Source organism: Nanorana parkeri, unplaced genomic scaffold, assembly GCF_000935625.1.
Source record: "Nanorana parkeri isolate BGI_ZX_2015 unplaced genomic scaffold, ASM93562v1 scaffold588, whole genome shotgun sequence".
NCBI lineage: Eukaryota > Metazoa > Chordata > Amphibia > Anura > Dicroglossidae > Nanorana > Nanorana parkeri.
The window spans coordinates 453,028-470,384 of NW_017306856.1; the positions used below are offsets into that span (position 1 = coordinate 453,028).

At 48.8% G+C, this 17,357-nt stretch overlaps 1 protein-coding gene across 6 annotated transcripts in view; it reads left to right on the forward strand.

Annotated features, from left to right (window-relative positions):
* Positions 1 to 2,151: 2,151 nt before the first annotated feature.
* The window catches only part of LOC108791978 (alanine aminotransferase 2-like), an 18,341-nt gene continuing 3,135 nt past the window's right edge, over positions 2,152 to 17,357 (forward strand). Inside the window, exons 1-10 of one of the 6 annotated variants that reach the window (XM_018562636.1) lie at positions 2,152 to 2,167; positions 3,644 to 3,781; positions 4,534 to 4,623; positions 5,698 to 5,806; positions 7,304 to 7,437; positions 7,887 to 8,130; positions 8,904 to 8,983; positions 11,982 to 12,118; positions 13,843 to 14,014; positions 16,199 to 16,354. In XM_018562636.1, the coding sequence (XP_018418138.1) occupies positions 3,659 to 3,781; positions 4,534 to 4,623; positions 5,698 to 5,806; positions 7,304 to 7,437; positions 7,887 to 8,130; positions 8,904 to 8,983; positions 11,982 to 12,118; positions 13,843 to 14,014; positions 16,199 to 16,354 (1,245 nt within the window). In that variant the 5' untranslated portion in view covers positions 2,152 to 2,167; positions 3,644 to 3,658. Of the gene's footprint in view, positions 2,168 to 2,202; positions 2,270 to 3,373; positions 3,422 to 3,456; positions 3,490 to 3,543; positions 3,558 to 3,643; positions 3,782 to 4,533; positions 4,624 to 5,697; positions 5,807 to 7,303; positions 7,438 to 7,886; positions 8,131 to 8,903; positions 8,984 to 11,981; positions 12,119 to 13,842; positions 14,015 to 16,198; positions 16,355 to 17,357 lie in introns of those variants that run through there. The other 5 variants (XM_018562634.1, XM_018562633.1, XM_018562635.1 and 2 more) reach the window with 5 other exon arrangements.

The window sequence follows — 17,357 nt, forward strand, 5'->3', positions numbered from 1 at the left end:
CATCCCTCATCCCGCCGGTGAACGTCCCCTCCTCTCTCTGCCGGTGTCCGTCACCAAGATGGCCGCCGGCAGGTGTCAATAAGACGGCCGCGCATGCGCGATGATGTCATGACGGGATGTCACCCAGTCTCCGCTCGGGTTGTCACCCAGCCTGGGGACACCCCTGACTCCAACAATAAATAATAAAATACATTGACAGCCCATGATAAGCTCAAGTAAATCAGGAGCTGTCAGTGTTCCAGGCTGAATGACAGCCGGCAGCATTCATCACACTTACTTTAAGCCCATCATAGAGCCGCCCCCATCCTGTGACTGGACAATGAATGGAGAAGCAGCACGGTGATGAACTCATCTCTCCAACTCTGCTCTCTCCTCCTTTCACCATCACTTTTTCCACATACCTGCAGCAGGCTGAGATCAGGTCAAATTCAGATACTTAAACAGCTTCCATAAAAAAATACATTTAATGATATATTAATGAATACAGAGCTGCATTATGTATTGTAGTATGAAATATTACTACAAATCCCAGCAATACATTATACAGCAATGCAGAATAATATGAAGCTACATACTCCGTGTTGCTCACCAGGGTTGTGTGAGGTCTCCCCAGGGCTGTGCGGTCTCACCAGGTCTGTGCCTGGTCCCCCAGTGATCAGTCTGCTGGATCAGACAGGAGGAAGCATTTCCTCAGTCTCCCCTCCCCCAGTGATCAGTCTGCTGCAGGCAGGTGGAAGCATTTCCTCAGTCTCCCCTCCCCCGGTGATCGGTCTGCTGCAGGTAGGAGGAAGCATTTCCTCAGTCTCCCCTCCCCCAGTGATCAGACTGCTGCAGGCAGGAGGAAGCATTTCCTCAGTCTCCCCTCCCCCAGTGATCAGTCTGCTGCAGGCAGGTGGAAGCATTTCCTCAGTCTCCCCTCCCCCAGTGATCGGTCTGCTGCAGGCAGGAGGAAGCATTTCCTCAGTCTCCCTTCCCCCAGTGATCAGTCTGCAACATTGTAACTTTGTATCCAGTCACAAGCTGAGAGACTGTGGTAGGGGCTAATCTGTGTCAGACATTTATGAACACCAGCCTGCACAGACATCAGGATTTACATGACTGTGTCATGTCTGAGCCATCATCTCAGTCCAGGAAATAGATGATGGCCCCGCATGATGCCTGAACAAAGATGGCGCCATCAGGTTGTCAAAGGGAATAGGGTGATCTCTATGAAAGGTAATAAGTACCTGAAAGTGAAGACACTTATCATGAACACATATATTATATACTGTATATATACACTGAGTGGCCAGATTATTATGACCCCCCCATCAGTACTTCGTTGGGCCGCCTGGTGACTCCACGAGATGATGAAAGTACACACTATATTGCCAAAAGTATTGGGACGCCTGTCTTTACACGCACATGAACTCTAATGGCATCCCCATCTTAGTCCGTAGGGTTCAGTATTGGGTTGGCTCCGCCCTTTGCCGCTATAACAGCTCCGCCTCTTCTGGGAAGGCGTCCAGGAGTGTGTCCAGGCCCGGATTTCCCACAAGGCCACCGAGGCCGGGCCTCGGGGCGGCAGAGCACAGAGGGCGGCAGCGGTGACCTTGTGGGAAGTTGCGGGCTCCGGTGTAAGGTGTCCGCCGGCCGCAAACTACGGAGCCGGTGGGCGGAGCCTCGGGCCGCCCCAGACCGCGGAATATTTAGTAGCCAGGAAATGTCACGGAGCATCGGGATCCAATGATTTGGAGGCGTGTCCCAATACTTTTGGCAATATAGTGTGTATATATATATAGACAGGTCCTCTTTATGGTGCCTATAGATATAACACTGAATTTGCTGGAACATTCCCATGTATTGGACCTCAGTCCCGATGATGTATATATTAACTATGTAACACCTGAGAGTCGGCACAATGTGATAAACGTGGCGGGGCAATGAGGGCAGAACATGGGGAGAGGCGACAGATATAGAATGAGGAATTTATGGCGTTCTCTGACCCCGGAGATGATATGATGAGCGCTGAACATACACAATGTTCCCGACTGCAGGTAATAAGTCACCTCGCCGCAGATTATACAATAACCCGGCACACAGACAGACGGACGGGGACTCATCACTTCATGTCATGCTTCAACCACACTTATTACACTTCTCATAGAGGGGTGACTGCTGGACTACAGGTGAGATCATACTGGGGTGACTCCTGGACTACAGGTACAGTCATAGCGGGGTGACTGCTGGACTACATGTACAGTCATAGAGGGGTGACTGCTGGACTACAGGTGAGATCATACTGGGGTGACTCCTGGACTACAGGTACAGTCATAGAGGGGTGACTGCTGAACTACATGTACAGTCATAGCGGAGTGACCGCAGAACTACATGTACAGTCATAGTGGGGTGACTGCTGGACTACATGTACAGTCATAGAGGGGTGACTGCTGAACTACATGTACAGTCGTAGTGGGGTGACTGCTGAACTACATGTACAGTCGTAGAGGGGTGACTGCTGAACTACATGTACAGTCATAGTGGGGTGACTGCTGGACTACATGTACAGTCATAGTGGGGTGACTGCTGAACTACATGTACAGTGATAGAGGGGTGACTGCTGGACTACATGTGCAGTCATAGTGGGGTGACTGCTGAACTACATGTACAGTCATAGTGGGGTGACTGCTGAACTACATGTACAGTGATAGAGGGGTGACTGCTGGACTACATGTACAGTCATAGTGGGGTGACTGCTGAACTACATGTACAGTGATAGAGGGGCGACTGCTGTACTACATATACAGTCAGCGCGGTGACTGCTGAACTACATGTACAGTCATAGTGGGGTGACTGCTGGACTACATGTGCAGTCATAGTGGGGTGACTGCTGGACTACATGTGCAGTCATAGTGGGGTGACTGCTGGACTACATGTACAGTCATAGTGGGGTGACTGCTGGACTACATGTACAGTCATAGTGGGGTGACTGCTGAACTACATGTACAGTGATAGAGGGGTGACTGCTGGACTACATGTACAGTCATAGTGGGGTGACTGCTGAACTACATGTACAGTCATAGTGGGGTGACTGCTGAACTACATGTACAGTGATAGAGGGGTGACTGCTGGACTACATGTACAGTCATAGTGGGGTGACTGCTGAACTACATGTACAGTGATAGAGGGGTGACTGCTGGACTACATGTGCAGTCATAGTGGGGTGACTGCTGGACTACATGTACAGTCATAGTGGGGTGACTGCTGAACTACATGTACAGTGATAGAGGGGTGACTGCTGGACTACATGTACAGTCATAGTGGGGTGACTGCTGAACTACATGTACAGTGATAGAGGGGCGACTGCTGTACTACATATACAGTCAGCGCGGTGACTGCTGAACTACATGTACAGTCATAGTGGGGTGACTGCTGGACTACATGTACAGTCATAGTGGGGTGACTGCTGGACTACATGTACAGTCATAGTGGGGTGACTGCTGGACTACATGTACAGTCATAGTGGGGTGACTGCTGAACTACATGTACAGTGATAATTGGGTGACTGCTGGACTACATATACAGTCAGCTCGGTGACTGCTGAACTACACCCCCGGGGTCCCTCTGTGTACATTTATATCTGTTGATGTCTCTATTTGTCGCCGTGACCACAGAGAAAATGGCGCCCGGGAAGCGACTCCTGAACCTGGAGACCATGAACCAGGCAGTCCTGGATGTGAAGGTTCCTATTCTGGGGTCATTGTGGGCCCGAGCGGTGGAGATGCAGCGTGAGATCAATCAGGTATGAGAATGGGGGGTGATTGGCTGGGGGACAGCGGAAGAATGGATTGGATCCGGACACGCCCTGGAGGGGTCAGGGGAGGGTTTACTTCCTGCAAACTTTCCTTATTATATTGTGATGAATGGGTCCAGATAGTCTGAGAATCCCAAATAATATACAGCACCCCTGTACAGGCTCAGCGATGGCTCCACCCAACATAAAGACTCCACCTATGAGGATTAATCCCATAAGATTCAGCAATGGCTCCACCCAAAATAATGGCCCCTCCTATGAGGATTTATCCCATACAAGTTCAGTAATGTCTCCAACCAACAGAAAGGCCCCTCCTATGAGGATGTATCCTGTACAGGCTCAGTAATGGCTCCACCCAATAAAATGGCCCCTCCTATGAGGATTTATCCTGTACAAGTTCAGTAATGGCTCCACCCAACATAAAGGCTCCTCCTATGAGGATTTATCCTGTACAGGTTTGGTAATGGCTCCTCCCAGTATAAACTTTCAGGGTGGGCATGTCCAAACCATGTCCACTTTACAGGTTGGTCCAACGCAGACCCCCCTTTAAATATACTGGGAATCACCCCATAACGCTCACTTCCTGGGCACCCCTCTACTGAGCAGTGAGGGCAGTGTGTCTGGGTGGAAGCAGAGGGACCCCTCCCAGGAAATGTCCATGGGGATCATTCCGGAGTTTATTCTTGTGTTGTGGGTGGAAGAGTTTCTGTCATGTCTATATATTCTTCTATCTTCCTCAGGGGATTGTCAAGCCGTTCGGGAACATCACACGATGCACTTTTGGGGACCAGCAGGCCATGGGGCACAAACCGCGCACCTTCCTGAGACAGGTGAGGGGACGGTGATGGAACTCACAGACACCCTCCAATCATGTCACAGATCAATTCACCGGGGTGAGGGGCACCTTCCATAGCCAACTACTTGTCCATGACCGATCCATGTACTGTAACCGGCTCATTGCTCCCGACTTCCCGGGGTGAGGGACACCTTCCATAGCCAACCTGGCCAAACTACTTGTCCATGACCGATCCATGTACTGTAACCGGCTCATTGCTCCCGACTTCCCGGGGTGAGGGACACCTTCCATAGCCAACCTGGCCAAACTACTTGTCCATGACCGATCCATGTACTGTACGCGGCTCATTCCTCCTGACTTCCAGGGATAAGGGACACCTTTTATCACCAATCTTGCCAAACTCCCGATCCATCACAATTCATTGCACTCTACACACTTTCCTTCTGACTTCCAGGGGTGAAGGACACCTTTTATGGCCAACCTTGCCTCACTACCGGTCTATAAGCAATCCATGCACTGTACACGGCTCATTCCTCCCAACTTCCCGAGGTGAAGGATACCTTCCACAGACTTCCAGGTATTAGGGAGACCTTTTATGGACAACCTTGCCAAGCTCACGTTTCGTCACCAATGTGCTGTACACAGCTCATTCCTCTCGATTTCATGGGGTGAGGAGCAACACAGCTTATTCTTCCTAAATTCTCAAGGTGAGGGACACCTTTGATACTATGCATAGTGTGGCACACTCCATAAGATATCTATCAAAGCCAATGGTATTATGTACAAGCCTAGAAACTACCCTTAAGATGGAGAGCAAAGACGTGGGGGTGCCATTATAATTTATACAATGTTCTATAATCTATATATGGTCCTATGATCCACATGTGGTCCTATGATCTATAGCATATGTGGTCCTGTAATCTATATTTAGTCCTGTAATCTATATGTGGTCCTATAATCTATGTGTGGCCCTATAATGTACACTATTTGTGGTCCTATAATCAATATTACAATACGGTATTCTGATCGCGCAGTGACACGTTCAAAGGTGGTCCCATATCATGATGCTTCCCGATAAGAATGTTGTCACCTCCCTGTCTCTCTGAAGGTGGCCGCTCTGTGTACCTACCCGGACCTGCTGAACACTGAGCACTTTGCAGAGGACGCCAAACGCCGGGCCCGGGAGATCTTGAAGAACTTGGATAACGGCTCAGTGGGTGAGTCTGAGGCCTCCCTGGGGAAAGTGGCGGTCTGCGGTCAGAACGGCTCCTCCCCTGGATTGGAATTACTCTGATATCACTGCACACTGGGAGCTTCTCACAATGTGCATTAGAAGCTGCAGCAAGTCAGAGAGAGTGTCAAGTAATTTCCTGGCTAGAGGACATCCAGCATCATCTAGGACAGTGGTGGCGAACCTTGTCACTCCAGCTGTTTTGGAACTACAAGTCCCATGAGGCATTGCAAGGCTCTGACAGCCACAGACATAACTCCCAAAGGCAGATGCATGTTGGGATTTGTAGTTTTGGCACAGCTGGAGTGCCAAGGTTCGCCACCACTGATCTAGGTTATTACTCCCCAGCCTAACTGTCCCTGACCCCGCCCCTTTCATTTATTGGAATCTATCACTTTCATTTTTACCTCTATTTGCACACAATGAACGTTCATAGAGATTCACAGGGCAAATGGCTCTGCAAATTCTTTATAAATGGACCATTATGGGTCAGCTGAGGAGAGAGTAGGGAAGGAGCTGTTTATTCTAGTTGTTATTTTAAAGGAGAACTATGAGGCGGGTGCTTTTCACTCATCCTCATAGTTCTAGCCGACCTGTGACAATGAGACTGTCACAGGTCGGCTCAGTAGTTCGGTAGGTGAGCGAACATATACCGGCGTTCGCTCACCTCTCGATCCTGTCATGGCTCTCTGCCGTGACAGGGGAGGGGCTGGATTCCCCACTCCCCGCTCCGACTGACTGGCGGAACGGACGGGGGAGGGGGCGGGTACAGCTGGCTCTGCCTCTAGATAGGCAGAGCCAGCTGTCAGTCACGCAGCTGGGCGGATCCCGGCACAATTGTCGGGATCCGCTTCAGCTGCGGCGTCTCAGTATACCGCGAGCTGTAGCTTGTGGTATACTGAGCCTAGGGTGAAGGGAGGACGCTAGTTTGTGTCTTCCCGTTACCCTAAGGAGAACTATGGGGAAAACTTAACCCCATAGTTCTCCTTTAACTCTTTTCCTACTTCCTTAACTGGATGGGAAGGAAGGCGAGGGGTGTCACTGCACACTGTGTGCAGAAATTACAGCATGAGCAATTGGGCTCTGTAAACAGCTGGCTTTTTCAGCCATGCATATAAGAAGAACATGGAAACAGGTCAGAATTCTACTTGCTGAACATAAAAATACAAAGTATCCCTTTGTATTGTTACAAATCTACAAAAGAGAAACTATTGATACAAATGTAATAAACAGAGAAAATACAAAGGGCATTACCATGGACCATTAGTGTCCCATAGACCTCTATGGGGCTGTGTCTCAAGGATGATCGGAGACAGTCCATAGAAGTCTATTGGGCTGTAATGTGCAGCGAAGTGTTGCGACAAACAGATCCCGCCAGTGTTTTGCAGCATCTAGGAGATAAAATTCCATCATGGACAGGCGTGTAGATGAGCCACGTCTGGAAAGGTTTGAATCCCGGAATTTTCTCTTTCTGTCTCCACAGGCAGCTACAACCCAAATTACGTATCTCGGGTTCTGCCCTCCAAGATCGCCACGTTCCTCGAACGGAGAGACGGCGGAGTCCCCGCTAACCCCAGGAACATTATAGTGTCTGGGGGGATGTCCAAGGCCATTCTGGTGAGTCTGAGAGGGACAAGATAAAGTCCAACCTCTCTGAGAATCCACACTGTGTATATTAAATTATACATAACCCCGTTGATGCAAATTTCCCTTCACTTCCTGTCCCTGTGACAACTGTACAGGAAATGGCATGAGTGGTTGTCACCGGGAAAGGAAAGCACAGACACAAATACAAATATTGTCAGGAGGGTGTTGTGACTGACCCCCTCTCTACTTTAATCTAGACCTCATCTGTGCCCATTAGGGAGATTTCCGCTTGCATCTGACTAGGGGAAACTATCTTCCCCATGGAACACAGACAGCAATAAAAACTCCCTCCCTATTGGAATCCATTCAGCCATGCTTTTCCATGCACAATCACAAGCTCTTAAAAGGCACGTTTCTCAGCACGCTGGTCATTTTCTCTGCGTTGTTTCTGGCGTCACTCATTGTCTGTTTCTCGGCAGAACGTGCTGTTGCTGGTGGTGAATGAAGAGGAGCCGCTGAGGACGGGTTTTGTGGTCCCCGTGCCGCACTATCCACTCTATGGGGACGCCATCGCGCTGTTTGGTGCCACGAAGGTGGAGTACGTCCTGGACGAGGAGCGCGGATGGGCGGTGAATGTGGACAGGATTCGGGAGTCGCTCTGCGCTGCCCGGAAACACTGCACCCCAAAAGTCCTGTGTGTCCTCAACCCCGGAAACCCCACCGGTACCAACCCTCCAAGACTGTCCTGATTTTTCAGCCTTCATTGTCCCCCAGCTGCCAATACACAAGCAGATTGGGCCACCCAAAGCTCCTATACCAGGGATAGCAAAACTTCGGCCATCCAGCTATTGCAGAACGACAAGTCCCATGAAGGCCAAAGTTTGGCTACCCATGGTTTGTAGCAAGTCTGACAGATATGGAGGGGGGGGGGCTTTCTTGGCAATCACCGACCACCCAAGCTATTATGGGTAGGATAAATGCAGCCATTGGAGAGCCTCAGTCATTCTCCGATGCTTGCTGCATCGTCTTTCCAGCCAACCAATCTAGAGAAGATATCTCAGCCTGGCCATGAAAGTTGGCTGCGCCCCATACACACAACTCCGGGTAGGAAGCTAAAAAACATGCTTGTGAAGTCTTTTATTTGGTAAAGTAAGTCTGTCCAGCCAGATCGTGGACCTCACTTTTACTCATTGCAGTTAAACAATATAGTTTGGTCAAGGACACCCCCACTTGCTGGCTGAACAATAGAGGAGCAGAAGTACACTGATAAGGTCACCCCATTGCTCTTCAACCCTGACACTGTCCTCATCTATGACCAACAGCCCTATACAGAGGGATGGAGCCCTGATTGGCTTAGAGTGTGGCACTTCCTTCTCCCAGTCTGAGTGCTGCTCGGGAAGATGAGACCAGGGTAGGACAGGTCATGATGCCTCACTGTGTTAAGGAGATGAAAGCTTTCTATATGATAAAATGTGATTTCTCCCATCTGTTCCCAGGACACGTCCTCAGCAGAGACAACATTGAGGAGATCATCAGACTGGCCGCTGAAGAGAATCTGCTGCTTTTCGCTGATGAGGTGATATTATTATTATTATTATCGAAGAGAAAGTCCACCCAAAGGTCCCTTTTCAACCCAAACTAACAATGTTGTATGAGTCCCCACCGACCTTTATGTGTTCTGTCTCTTTCTATTACAGTTTCCATGATCAGAGCCCCTCATATTGTCACTCCATCCAAGACCAAACTAACCATTTTGGTTGGAGTGTGACTTTCTCTATCTACTAGCAGAGACAATTTGTTGGGTCTGCCTTGTATTGTAATTAGCATTTGGGTTCATGAAGAGGATTACTGGTTGCTGGGTTCCCCGGGGACTCTCCGGAAATCCCCCAGCACTCTCCTGGAAACCCTCAGAAATCTCTTGTGACGCCCCCCCCCCCCGACTTTCCAGGAATTCCTTAGAACTCTCATGGTACTCCCTGAACTTTCCCAGAATGCTCCTGGGACTCTCCCAGAAACCCTCAGAACTCTCCAAGTACCCTAGGACTCTAACAGAATCCCAAGGTACTCTCGGTATCCCTCTTCTAGTACCACCCAGGAGTTTCTTGGAGCCCCCAGGACTCATTAGGAATCCTTTAGAACTCTCCCAGAATCTGGCAGAAATCTCATGGACTTTCTGGAACTGTCTCAGAATACTCCAAGATTCTTCTGGAATCCCCATAGACTCTCCCGGAATCCCTCAGAACTCTCCTGGAACCCCAGGACTTTCCTAGAGGGTCTCTCAGAACCCTTCATAACTTCTCCTGGTACACTGAGGCTCTCCCAGAATCCCAACAAACTCTCCCAGAATCCTGCAGAACTCTCATGGGCCCCACCAGAACTGTGTCAGAATACTCCAAGATTCTCCCGGAGACCCTCAGGGCTCTTCTGGTATCCATTGAGCGTTCCTCTGCTCTGTAATGTAAGAGGAACTAGGGATGAGGTTCATGTTCTCCACTACTGTGGGTTGAGTCACACAAATCACAATCACAAGTTTTTGACCAAAAACTGTGCTGTTTCACCATTAGGAACAACTGAGAATCCACAAACTATGCCCTCAAACTGCAGTGCCGCAAGCAAATTTTCACCAAGCCACACTTGCTACAGGGCGTCCCGAGGCTGGGTGACACCTGGAGCGGTAACCGAGTGTCACCCCGCCGAGATGTCATCGCGCATGCGCAGCAGTATTCTGATACCTGCAGGCGGCCATCTTGGTGAGGGACGCCGGCAGAGAGAGGAGGGGACAGTCACCCGGTGGGATAAGGTATGCCGCCAGGTCCCCTCCTCTCTCCTGATACTGTCGGGCGTTCGGTCCATGACCGAGCGCCCGACTTTTCAGAGGTGACTGTGAGTCATTTTGGTGTCTCTCCTCCAATGGTGTCACCCGGGTGCGGGCCGCACCCCCCTTGTGACGCCACTGACTTGCTATAGCTGTAATTTTTTTTTTAAGAAAACGCCTTTCTATAGATTCTGTAGATCTGTTGCAGCTGCCACTACCACCAGCTACAGTAGACTGAGCACCATGTGATGAAAAAGCATTATTGGACACAGCGAAATCTACCTGAAAAAAGCATTTTTTCCCCAGTTGCAATAAATCAAATTGGGGTGCTGCTGTTGTAGGTAAGCCGAGCTTACTGTACAAGAACAAGCGATCGCCTTCTCTGAGGTTCTACATACAAACCACTGTTCCATAACGCCACATACAGCTTTAGGGCATCCCACAAAATGGTAATTTAAAGGATGTGTGCAAGCTGCCTGAAAAGACCTTTTTTCCTTGGCTGCGGGTTTTTTGGGGGCATTGGTACATGCCGGGCTTCTCATTTGCCTTTTGTTTGACAATAGCTTACTTATTAGCCCTACAAATTGCCAAAATTGAATAGCTGGATTTGATCGGGGTTGCTTCTGCTAAGCTTGTAGTCTTGGAATTTTGTACAAGATTCAAGAAACTGTTTTGTGAACTGAACATGGAGAGCATTGTGCTGCCCTCAGAGGATCTTTAGACCTTTGCTCTGGCCTACCTAGTGTAGCGCTCACCCCCGAAGGAGCCGCTGGATGCCCGGTCCATCTCTAGTCTGTCTAGGGTATGTTCTTCAGCTGCCCACCCATTAGCATTAACCGCCCTTCTTCTAGTGCCCATAAACTGATGTCCACTCCAGTAGTAAAATGCTAAGTAACAGTTTACTGAACATCTTCACTGGGGAGAGAGGGGTATAGGGATTCTAGGTTTCCAGGGGTAACTGACAAAAGCTCCAGACTCACCAGACCTGGTTGGCATATCAGTGTAGATCCACTTGGGAGGCAGCGGACAGCAACTGATGTAGCAGCTAAACAGGATGGATACAGATCATCAACACAGGAAAGACACCGACCATGCTCCTGAAGTCATCTTAGTTCCAGGGTACTTCAAGAGCCTGCATTGGTCCCGGCTCTCTTCCTCTATCAGCATCACAGGCCTCCTGCATGTTGGAGGCCCCAGGGAAACCTTTCCCGCACACCAGCCTGTGCCCACCCCCAGGCCTCAGGCCTAGCCTGGGGGGCAGGCTGAACAGGACCCAGCCCTATTCCATGGCTGGTCCCAGCTAGTCTGAGCACATGGCAAATCCCACTAGTATATGTACCCTATACCAGCATGCACCACTGGCTGAGAGAAACCCAGTGATTGGCTGCTGTACTGTACATTCACTATAGCATCTCTCATTGGCGGTCCCACAATATGACAGAGTCACACTCTGCCTAGGGGGGTACAAGCAATGCCAGACACCTGGAATTAACCAGATAATTGCCACTATAAATCCAGCCAGGCTGACTACAGCCCTGGCTATCACTAAATGTCTAGTAGCCACATCACAGAAGGTGATGGGTGCTACCCTAGTCTTTGTGAACATGCCACCATATATAGCAATACATTGCACCTGTGACTGGTCCTCTTTGCTACCTTCGGTTGGGGTATATGATTGTACTGCTTATTTTCTCTCTCTCTCATAGGTCACACTACCGTACGGCAACACTGTTTAGCATAACTCTGTCCTCTCCTACAGGTGTATCAGGAGAACGTTTTCGCCCCAGGAGCCGTGTTTCATTCCCTGAAGAAAGTTCTGTTTGAAATGGGGCCGGAGTATTCTGAGCGGGTCCAGCTGGTGTCCATCTACTCCATCTCCAAGGGGATCAGTGGAGAGTAAGTGTCACACATCCGTCCAGAGAGGGATTCATGTGGAACTTGTCCATTGGAAACAAACCACACTGAGGCAACTATGGACAATTCTGTCTCACTGAAGCACTTCCCCAATGGCATAGAGATAGATGTGGAAAGCCTATAACCTCTGAGCTGCGCAGCCAGCAGAGATCAATCCAAGAGATCACAGAGGGTCCCAGGTCCTGTGCCTGCCCATCATATATATTTACCATATGGACAACTCCGATTGGCATATTTGCATTCAAATATATATACATCCAAAATATAATATATTGCAGCTTACCAGTCCTTAGATGTGGTGGCCGCATTTGTTTTTGTTTTTTCAGGCTAAGAACATTTAAGTACATTTTCATGTACAGAAAAATACCTGTTGATCCTTCCAGAAATCCAGTGTCCTTGTCGCTATCCAAAGTGCTGAATGCTCCTTTATAGATGCAACAAAGTGAGTGAGCATAGCCACCCAGGAACAGGACGTGTGTTATTTATAGGACTACCAGGTGAAAATGAAGGGGAAAAAAAGCCTGAACAGGAGACCGTATCTACTGAGAGAGGGGCAGTCAGGGTGATTTGGTGAAGAATACCTGAGTAGAGAAGTAGCAGAGGGTACTGACAGTGGAGCATAGGAAGCCAAACAACTGCAGAGCATGCTGGACTGCAAGGAGACACAGGTGTCACAGAGGTGCACTAGGAGTCACTAGAAGACATTAGATGCTCCTGGGATGCACTGCAGTCATGGGACGCACAGAGGTTTACTGGAGCTACTAGATGGTACAGGATGGGGCACACAAGAGTCAGTAGACAACACTAGATGATCTGAGGTGCACTTGCAGACACAACAGTGTATGGGGTGCAATGGAGACTGGGGCACATGGTGCGTAATACAGACACTGGGGTGCACAGGTTGCCCTGGAGACACAGTGGTGCACAGGGTCTTCAGGAGACACTGGGGTGCACGGGGGATAAGAGAGACACTGGGGCTCAAAGGAGACGCTAGAACATACAGGTTGTTCTAGAGACTGGGGTGCACAGGGCGCACTGGAAACAGTAGGGCACACTGGGCATACTGGAGACACTGACAGCAGAAGACGCATGGGGGGGGGACACAGGACTGGTGGAAGACATGAAGGAGAGGTAAGGTTACTGCAGCAGCGGGGCTTGACTGAGGCGTAGTGGCGTGTTGATAAAGCGCCATGCCAAGCATCGCTTCACAATTTAAAGCATCAGATGCATCATCAATCAGATGAGCTGTCTCCTGATTGGTCATGGCACCAGTGCTGGAATGGAGGAGAGGTGATTGTGGCACTGGACAAAGAAAACTAACGCAGCCACCACATCTAAGGACTGGTAAGCTGCAACATGTAACATTTTTGTTGTTAGGTTTAGATAGACTGTAAAAAATAAAAAATAAACTTTGGTTCTGTTTTAATCTTTGCCAGAATTATGACAAAGAAGACATGTGACGTGTGAAATAAACCCCTCCATTGAGGCTTCACAATGGCAATGAAATGTCTGATATAAAGCTCCTTATCCTCGTGCTAAATCTTTGTGAATGGACCGTATAGGTCTACCAGATTTAATCAGAATTATTATTGCTATTATTATTATTTTACCATCAATATTATGGCGGTGACAATTATTATGAGATATTTACAGAGAGCTGTTGATATAAAAACGTGATAGAAACATTTATTCTTCCCTCCCCCGAGGTGCGGCCTCCGTGCCGGCTACATTGAGTTTGTTAATGTGGATCGGGCTGTGTTTGAATACTTCGCTATCCTGAAATCCTATGATATTCCTTCCATCATTGCTGTGCTGGCAATGGAGGTTCTGGTGGACCCCCCGCAGCCTGGAGACCCCTCTTATGAGACTTTCCAAGCCGTGAGTATTAATCCATAATTCTGCCCCTGTACAAAACACTGGTCCGGCCTCATCTTGAGTATGCGGTTCAGTTTTGGTCACCGATCCCCAGAAGGGATGTCCTTGAGCTGTAGAGAGTCCAGAGAAGGGTGACAAAGCTAATAAAGGGGTTAGAGGACCTAAACTATGAGGAAGGACTGCATGCGTTAACCTTGTTCACTCTCGAGGAGGAGACTGAGAGGGGACATGATAATAATGGTGATGGGATAATCAGTAATAAATTGTTTACTGTCAGTTCAGTCCAGAAGAGGCCACCACCTGAAACTGGAAGAGAGAAGGTTTCATCCTAAACAGCGAAGAGGATTCTTTACTGTGACAGCGGTACAATTGTGGAACTCCCTTCCACAGACAGTGGTATCGGCTGGGAGTATGGAATCATTCACTTTTCTCAGCGCACAAGATATACAGGGGTACGGGCAGTGGCGGAACTACCAGGGTCGCAGAGGTCGCGACCGGGCCCTGGAGTTCCGCCACTTGGAGACCCCTTGTCTAAATTTTGTTTAAAAAAAAAATCTAATTTGTTTCTTTTGGGGGGAGGGGGGGGGGGCCTTCATGGATTCTTGCATCGGGGCCCTGAGGTCACTAGTTACGCCACTGGGTACGGGTCATCTTAGTAACACACACACCAAACCTAAAGGTTGAACTTGATGGACCTGTGTCTTTATTCAGCCGTAACAACTATGAAACTATAAGTCTCATAAGTAGGACATGAATTGCCCAGTGAAAATCTATAGAACATCCCCCCTCACCCTGGAGACCGCTCATATAAGACTTTCCAAGCATTGAGTGTTATAAGTAGGACATATAATGCCCAGGAATAATCTGTAGAACATGCCCATGTACCCTGAAGACCCCTCGTATGAGACTTTCTAAGTCCAGAGTGTCATAAGTTGGACATCTAATGCCTGGGCATAATCTATAGAACATCCCCCCGCACCTTGGAGACCCCTTGTATGAGACTTTCCAAGTCATGAGTGTCATAAGTAGCACATGTAATGCCCGGAGATAATCTATAGAACATCCCCCCGCAGTCTAAAGACCCCTCGTATGAGACCTTCCAAGCTGTGATTGTCATAAATTGGACATTTAATGCTCGGGGATAATCTATAGAACATCCCCACACGGCCTGGAGACCCCTCGTATGAGACTTTCCAAGCCATGAGTGTCATAAATTGGACATGTAATGCTCGGGGATAATCTATAGAACATCCCCACACGGCCTGGAGACCCCTCGTATGAGACTTTCCAAGCCATGAGTGTCATAAATTGGACATGTAATGCTCGGGGATAATCTATAGAACATCCCCACACGGCCTGGAGACCCCTCGTATGAGACTTTCCAAGCCATGAGTGTCATAAATTGGACATGTAATGCTCGGGGATAATCTATAGAACATCCCCACACGGCCTGGAGACCCCTCATATGAGACTTTCCAAGTCATGAGTAATATAAGTTGGATATGTAATGCCCAGGGATAATCTATAGAACATCCCCCCACAGCCTGGAGACCCCTAGTATAAGACCTTCCAAGCCGTGAGTGTCATAAGTAGGACATGTAATGCCCGGGAATAATCTATAGAACATTTGGAGTCTTTCGTTATTGTTAGTAGTGAATAGAGGAGGCTTGGTCACATTACAGCTCTAAGGTGGAAGGCCCCTCGTGGGCGGGGCCTGTCTCTGCCCACCCACCCCTGCCCTTTTCAAATGACGGGATTAAATGCACACTTCGATGAACAGTAGCACTAATGGGATGAACTTGTATAATGTGGTCATGATCAGTATTCCCCTTTTTCATGGCAAATATTATTCTGGCCATCTTTTAGAGCTGCTCCAGGAAATTGTTCATTTGGGGAAATACAATCCAGAAAAATGACTTTCTAATCGTCTCTCATTTAAACTCTTAGTGCTAATGGGAACCGCGCTAAATTGGGTGTAATCTATCACTTTCTATGGAGGGAAGGTGGAGAAGGGGCTTCAGGTGGTGTAATTGTTTGTTGCCAATTAGATAAAATAAGTAAAAACAAAAAGTTAGTATATAAATGGCTCAGTGAGGGGAAAAGAGTAAAAGTCAGGTGACCTGAAGGTGGTTGGGGGAGGGGCTTTGTAAGAGAGCGTTAACTTCCCTCCTCCATTTTGTTCTGCAGGAGGCACAGAATCTACTGAGCACTCAGCTGGAGAAGGCCCGGCTGGCAGAGGAAATACTAAACCGGGCCCCGGGAATCCACTGTAACCCCATCCACGGGGCCCTGTACGCTTTTCCCCGTATCCAGATCCCGGAGAGAGCCGTCAGCTTGGCGCAGGTACCGCACAGTGTTACAGATACATTTGCAGTGTCCAATTTAGCCAATAACCCCCCACCCAAAAAAAAAAAAATCATCCTAAAGGATCCTATGAGCAAAACAGGAGAACCTGTCATCACCCAGCATAGCGCACATCGTGCTGGTCGTTTGCTGAGCAATGCGCTAACTAAAAGGTGAAAACTAGAACTCCGGCCTTAAAGCATCATGAGTTGGAGTGTGGAAAGGCTGGATCCTCTGATAGGCTTGTAACCCGCCCACACTTGACATGCCCACTTTCTGACGTGGTCACGCCCAGACCACCCTTACTTTCTGCTGTGGTCACATCCCTAAAAGTGCAGGGACCGCCCACTTCCTCAGTTCCCCTTTTATAATTGGTTACTGCACATGATCCTGGGACACGGCTGGGACAGCATCGAGAAGCACCAGGCAGGACAGGACAGTTGGCATATGATAGGCCAGGGATGCACATTGTAATGTCAAGCCTCAAAACTGTGTGCACCTGGTGAAAAAACTGCAGTACCCAAAGGTTGTTCATATCCCCCTATGTCATAGCGTTGGCCAGGTGACAGGTTCTCTTTAAGGAGACATCAGGGATCTGATTTTAGGCCCCCTAATATCACATCTGCACTCTGCCGAAGCCAATGTAGCACAGACTGTGCTCAACCAGCCAGAGTGGTCAGGGCTTAACAGCTCTGAACCTGGAAGTGCTCAGAGCTGAGCACTTCCGGCTTCATCCTACCCAGCGAAGAGCAAAAGACAGATGTTCCCTGATCTCTGCTGCTCTCTATCCTCACACCCACCATGGAAATTGGAAACACCAGGCACCTAAGAGGGGCAGGAAAGCCTGAGACACATGGTGGGTATGGGGAGGGGGTGTCAACTTCACACAGTTCTGCAGTTGTCCATTGAGTTTGTATGTGCTTGTACGTGGGGGGTGAGTGGCTTTGAAATATTTTTTTGGGGTGTTTTTAATTTTTATTAAACTTTAATGTATGAAACTTTG